The sequence below is a fragment of the Grammomys surdaster genome, unplaced genomic scaffold (assembly GCF_004785775.1).
Source record: "Grammomys surdaster isolate TR1022 unplaced genomic scaffold, NIH_TR_1.0 126086, whole genome shotgun sequence".
In the NCBI taxonomy this organism is placed as follows: domain Eukaryota; kingdom Metazoa; phylum Chordata; class Mammalia; order Rodentia; family Muridae; genus Grammomys; species Grammomys surdaster.
Genome location: NW_021620894.1, coordinates 1,272,141 through 1,279,381, shown reverse-complemented (window position 1 = coordinate 1,279,381; position 7,241 = coordinate 1,272,141). Strand labels below are relative to the sequence as shown.

Genomic DNA, 7,241 nt, shown 5'->3' with positions numbered 1-7,241 from the left:
AAGTTCCATGATGTGCTCAGCACCTCCCAGAGGAGGCGAGGGCAGCATGTTATATAATCATGCAAAAGCAGAGAAGTTCTGTGTTCTTTGTCTTACTCTTGTCTCTAGAGCATAGGAGATTTACCAATTAGAAAATAACTAGCCCCAGCTACCATTTCAAGGATGAGGAATTTCGAAATAAAGTATTTGAGATTTGATTCATTCTTACAAATCAGGGAATATAAGTTTCTTGGATGAGAACTTTTCTTGTGTATATACAAGCACTCGAAAGGGAAGATTTATAGTCTTCCTCGCTATGTAGTCTCGTCAAGACTTAGAAGATTATTACCTATGACACCTAAGACTCTACATTTAGTCTTTGGTAAGATAGGTCAGAAAGCTGATAAAATTGTTCCTGGGCCTTTTACCAATCTGTACCCATTCTTCCAGCTAGAAATGTTCCTCCTAGACAAATCCAAGAAAGAAAATGGAAAGTACATGAGTTTAATTATCTCCTTGGGTCTGATATTGTATCCAATACATAATAGCACTGAGTAGATATAAAATTGGACGAACGTGATATTAAGTGCTATAATCTTCAAAGAGATCTCCAGTTTTTAACAGTAGAAGGAAAGCCTTGTTTGTGGAAAGCATACTTGAGTATGTTCATTAGGATTTAATTGCCAATGTTAGTACCATACTCATCAGAAGAGCACTCTCTTCAAAGTTTTATTTAGGGCAAGTTTAACATCTTTATTCCTCAAACTATAGATCAGTGGGTTAAGCATGGGAACCACATTGGTATAAAATACTGAAGCAAACCTTCCCTCCTCCATTGACCCAGGGAAAGAGGTTGTTAAATAGGTGAATGCCCCTGACCCAAAAAACAGAGCAACTGCAACTATATGGGAGCCACATGTGCCAAAGGCTTTGGATCTGCCCTCAGCAGAAGGAATCTTAAGAATATTGGAAAGAATCAATGCATAAGAGATAAAGATGCTGATACTGGATGCTGTGATGACTATCCCAACAATGATAAAAAACACAAGCTCATTGGCGTAGGTGCTGGAGCAGGAGAGCTGTAGGAGGGGGAGAACTTCACAGAGATAGTGGTGGATTCTGTTGGAATCACAGAAGGTAAGTGTCAGCATGCTTCCAGTGTGGGCCATGGCTCCAGCAAACCCTATCACATATGATCCAAACATCAGCAGAGCGCAGACCTGAGGAGACATGGTGACTGTGTACAGCAAAGGGTTGCAAATGGCCACATAGCGATCATAGGCCATTGACACCAGCACATAGCACTCAGAATTGACAAAGAAACAGAAGAAAAACAGTTGAGTCATGCATCCCATGTAGGAGATAACATTTTCTGAGACAAAATCACTCAACATTTTCGGGGTGAACACACAAGAGTAACAGAAATCTATAAAGGACAAGTTGAAGAGGAAGAAGTACATGGGTGTGTGAAGGCTAGAATCCAACCCAATTAAGGTGATCAATCCCAAATTGCCTACAACAGTAAGCACATAGATACCTAAGAAGAAGAAGAAAAGAGGCAGCTGGAGAGCTGGTTGGTCTGAAAATCCCACAAGGATGAATTCAATCACAAAGGAGCTATTTCTTGGAGTCATCACCTAGAGTAGTGAAATAAAACACACAATGACTACTATATGCATGCACAATGGGAGAAAGCTCTAGAAGGTAAGTCAGTGAATATTCATGCTTGCCTTTCTTGACATCTCCTCCCTCATCTACACTTCTCTTCATTTTAAGTTACTAATAGTGTGACTGAGCATAGCTCATTTCCCATGGGCTGATTAAAAAAAAAAAACCAAGCTGTTTGTTTATATGGATAACAAGGATTCTGTTCTTGCCTAATCGATGAGGAAGCAAATGACTTCTGATGGCTACACATGGACTTCAAAAAGATAACTCAAGATCCAGGAGTACGACCTGGACCAGTGCCTTAGGCTTTGTTAAATGTAGATCTGCAGAATTTATTCTATTCATGACTCTCTCTCAACCACACATGAAGTTCCCGCTTACAGAGAACAATCAAACCCAAAGTGTTCCCTGCTGGCTCTGTTTATACAGTCTTCCACCTCCAAATCCCTTTACTTACCTTGCCTTAGAGTTGATGCTGAAGGCAACAGAGTAATAAATGCTTTCTAGAGCCCTTGTGTATATGCTTAGAAGAAAACTATCAAGAAAGATAGAATTCAGAACGTTCCCTTCCTTCCCCTTGGTTCTTCTCAGTGTAGTTTTATGCAATAGCTTTTTCCATTATCTAGAAGATAGCGTTGCAATACCACAAGTCTGACAGACTCAGATGTTCACTCTTCTTATTCTCCTGGTACTAAGAATCTGTGCTTTATATGACCCAGTTCTCTGAAGTGCTCATGGGAAGGACCTCAGTTAAGGTGGATCGTCCCAGTTGCTTTCCATCAACTTCAAGAAAACAAACAAGCCTTTTGACAAGCAGTAAAAGCTGGCATATTGCAGGAAGTTGCACAGCTTGGTGATCTTGGGGACCTGATTAAGACGGATTCCCCTGGGAATGTCTCTAAAATCACTCTCTAAGGGGATGAAACTACTGTCATTGTTTACAGGCTGTGTTAGATATTTCTGTTCCATCTAGAGGAATTGAAGTTCTACTCAAACATCCCTGTACAGGAGGGATGTTATGCTATTATGTGATGTTTGGAAGCTCATTTTTCTTCTGCTTCATTCTTGGAGCCTAAAACTGGCTTTAAGAAGGAAAGACCCCAGACTTAGTTTCTACCATTTCCTATTTCTCCTGTGGAGCTTTCAGGGGAAGACAAAGAGAACAGTTTCACATAAAATGTTCCTAGGTTCATGAGCTTCTTACAACAGTGAGACACCACCACAGATGCCACCTACACTAAAGAAAGCCACAAACAATCTTTTATTAAAATACCGTAGCACACGTGAGGGAAGCACTCGTATCTATATGGGATAGGAGGTACTTCAGGGTTTGATCCTACCCTTATTTAGATAAAGCTGCCTTTTATTCTCTCAAGCATAAACATCTACATTTGTAAGTTTTCATTAAAGCTACCTAAAATAATCTGCTTTCCTCAAGTGGCCCTAAAAGACACCATTTATTCTTGTATAAATATTAATAGCATGTTCTTTCACTCTTAAATATACCTCATGGTGGATTGCAGATTTTGTGTTTGTATTACTAAAAGAAACACAAACAAGTATTCAGACCCTCTGACCCTGAGGTCTTACAGACTGACTAATGTCTATCTACTTTTTGTCAATCCCCTGGCTGCCACCTTTTTTTTACCCTTTAAAATCCTCCTTGACTAAATTTACCCTTCCTGTACATCTACTAACACTTTGCCTTCAAACATAGAAAGGGCTTAAACTACAAGCTGCTTCTGATTTACCGAAGCCAGGAACTTTAAGCAAGAAACTAGAAATTCAAGCTACACACCTAAAATAGATTAGAAAGAAAAACCAAGGACAGCCAAGGATAAAATAACAAATTGGTCAGCATTGTTTAACTTTAACAAGCAAAGCACTGCTAGGTGCATGTTCAGTAAGTATATAGGTTGACCTCAACTCATGCAAGGTAGAGCATGCAAGTAGTAACCATAGCACAATTATATGTATGAGCCAAAAACTGAAAGCAACCTACAAGTCAACCAACTGTAGAATGGATAATAAATAATGAGATTTTCAACAATTGTGAGACTGTAACAAAATAAGATTTAATTTAGCCATGGAAAGTTCATGATATCAAGCTCTCATGGAATAAAAAAAAAAAAACAAGCACAAAGGGGTTCATGTCTGTGGCTCCATGAAACTGTGCTTTAAATATGAAATGGTTTCCTGAGATCAAGCTTTGAATGCCTGGTTCCTAGGTAATGATGGTGTCTGAGGAAGTTGTAGAACATTTAGGATATGAGATGGAGTCAGAGGAAGTAAGTCACAGGAGATGTGACTTTGAGGATTACACCTAGCTACTAGCTCCTTCCTTGTCCTATGCTTCCTTCTACCATGAAGTGAGTACCTTCCTCCTTCACACATTCCACCTCCACGATTTCCTGCCAAGTAATTTGTCCTGAAAAATGTAAGCTAAAATGCCTCTTCTATTAAGTAATCTCTATCAACGATTGGAAATATTTGGTCACAACAGGAATAAGTCAAACATACATGCATACAATTATGACTTGTTTATTTTTATGTACAGTTTCTGTTTGTGCTGGGAATTGAATGCAGGTCTTCTAGAAAAGCAGCCAATGCTCTTAAGCACTGAGCTGAGCTGAGCCATCATCTTTCCTGTAACCAAAAATACCTTTTTTTTTTTTTGAGACAAAGTTTCTCTGTGTAGCCTCGACTGTACTGGAATTCACTCTGTAGACCAGGCTAACCTCAAATTCACAGAGATCCAATTGCCTCTGACTTGTGAGTGCTGGGATTAAAGGCATGTGCCACTACTACCTGGCAAAACAAGCTGGATATGGTTTTTTGGGTTGGGTTTTGTTGTTGTTGTGCTTTTTGGTTTTGGGTTTGTTTTTTTTTTTTTTTTTTTTTTTGGTTTTTGTTGTTGTTTCGCTTTGTGTTTTGAGACAGGCATACAAATTTTTAAAACAAAAAATTAACCTGTTGTTTTAGAAGTCAAGCATCAGTTTCTCTCACCGGGGACTTGGAGGCTACTAACTGGAAAAAAAAGACACAAAGGACAGGCCGCTGGTGGTATTCTATTTCTGACATGACTACTGCTTAACTGTACATAGTTAGCAAAACACTCATCAATTTATAGAAATACATGTTAGACTTAAATTAAATGTTTAAAGAATAAGTGGAGAACAAAAAAAGTCATCCTACCAAATTAGTTTAAGCATAAAGTTTCTAAACATCTTGTGCCATAATGTTCTCATTTGGAAAATGGGTATTTGCTGTCCTGACAACTTGTTATCTAGTAGATCATGCAAGAAAAATAGCTCTGTTTTTATTTCTCATCCATGATGTGTCTCTTAAAATAAAATCCTACTTTATTTTTTTCTTACATAAAAGAAGGAAAGCTATAGAAAAGATAATTCATGCATTTGGAGCAGTCACGGCATTGTGTTCCCAGCATTATGCTGGATGTTTTCTAATATAATACTGTGTGTTTATAACAACTATAAAATGTATAAATGCGTGTGGCAGATTGTATTTTCCAAAGATGGCCACACCAACTTTCTGTTTCTCTCTCTCTCCCTCCCTCTCCCTCCCTCTCTCTCTCTCTCTCTCCCCCTCTCTCTCTCTCCCTCTCTCTCTCTCTCTCTCCCTCTCTCTCTCTCTCTCTCCCTCTCTCTCTCTCTCTCCCTCTGTCTCTCTCTCTCTCTCACACACACACACACACACACACAATATATATATATATATATATATATATATATATATATACACATATATATGTGTAGACATATATATGTATATATATTGCTTGCATCCCACGTGCTCTTGGTAAAACAGAACTGATGATCTTCCAGTAAAATGATGGGATCTTGGCTCTATGCATGCTCTGGAGCTTCTTACACCAAAATAGAGTATTGTAAAATGGATGCCACATGATAACCAACAAGAGATCATACACAAGAGATCATACACAGATGTTCATACTGGATTTCTTTCTCTTTTGTTACCTTTCTGCTTCATTCAACATTCTGAACATTATGTTCAGAGCACTTTGACCTTGTTCCAAAAGACACTGCAAGGTAAACCTTATGATTATTTTCCCATTGTGGAAAGAGAACAGACAGTCTTTGAGATGTGTATAAAAAGAGTAGATACCAGAAAAAAAACACTCAAGGAAGTGTGCAAGGGAGTAAGCAGGACAGCTCTGAGCTGTATGGATCAGTCAATCTGCCTGCTACACAGAAACTCCCCTTTCAGTTCTATGTTGAATGATGTTTTTGAGGTTTGTTCTTATAAAGAAAATAGGAATTTCTTCTCAGTACATGTACTTTCTTACCCACCACATTCCTCTACTTTGGATGGAAGCTTTGTGGTCGTGAAGGAGAAAGTATTCTCTCTGTTCATCAGTATAGATGTCACCTTGTTCATCATTCAACAAATATTTATCAAGAACAGCTATTTTTACAGTATTAAAATACTTTATATTTGGAAATATCCCTCTTGATTTTTAAACAAATGTAAGAATTATTGGTGAGACATACAAAATGTATTTATTTTTTCCATGAAAGACCTAATAGAAACTAAGTAAAAACTTTATAAGAGTAAAAAGGAAAATTAAGAAAGTACTAATAAGAGGGACAACTACTAAAACGGGGGACCTGTGGATTCCTGGTGGCCTGTGACTTTGGGTTTAGTGAGTTTCCTATGCGAGACACAAGAGATAAAATCTGGCATAATGCTGAACCCCAAAGGAGGCATCTTATGTCTAAATTAAAGGAAAAAGAAAACTCACAAAGGAAAATAACCAAACTTAACTTGGTCTTAAAGAAAGAAAATTAAACAAAATATTTCTTATGAATCTATAATCACCTCCCTGTGTGAGGTAAAAAAAAATTAATATTGTATGCATAACATAAAGTCACTATGGAGAATAGAATTTCAATACAACTGCAAAACAAATTCCCCAAATAAACATCTGGGGGTAGTGAGCTCATCATGTAAATCATTAAACCAACACAAAACAAGATGACATAAATAAGAATCACATGAACGACACACATAAAACATGCCTTATAGTATTTGCTACTTGTAGAACTAGTAAGCGTGTCAGGGCCAGAATTCTAAGTAAATGCATTGAATATGTTTAAATAAAGACAAATTGAACGTTTTGTTGTTGATTTTGTTTAATGCTTATATTATGTTGATTAGATTCCCAAAATTACATGAGAATCCTAATGTAAGACACTGAGTATCCCTGCCCCCAGCTGGTTTTGATTGGTAAATAAAGATCCCACCAGCCAATGGCTGGGCAGTGAGACAGAGGTGGGACTTTAGTATTGATGGGCAAGGAGTGGAGAGAGAAGTTAAAATCCAGGTTTAAACGTTACAAAAGAGAGAGCATACAAATCATGTAAGAGCCAGGGAAGAGCCATGCCCCCACCCCTCCCTATTGGGTCTAGGGTAGCAAAGATGAAATACAGATTTTCGTAAGTAATAACTCAAGAGTATTGGAGGGAAGGCATTAGCAACATGGAAATTTGGGAGTGGCCCAGCCATTGAGCTGTTTAAGGCATATTAAAATAGAAGGCTGTGAGTGTGTGTGT

General features: G+C 38.0%; 1 protein-coding gene across 1 annotated transcript; it reads right to left on the bottom strand.

Annotated features, from left to right (window-relative positions):
• Positions 1-683: 683 nt before the first annotated feature.
• On the bottom strand, positions 684-1,721 carry LOC114611189 (olfactory receptor 8B4). The gene is made up of 2 exons (XM_028755838.1): positions 1,710-1,721; positions 684-1,616 (listed from the first exon to the last, which is right to left on the bottom strand). Exons 1-2 carry the CDS (start codon positions 1,719-1,721, stop codon positions 684-686), a joined length of 945 nt encoding a protein of 314 aa, XP_028611671.1.
• Positions 1,722-7,241: the final 5,520 nt, after the last annotated feature.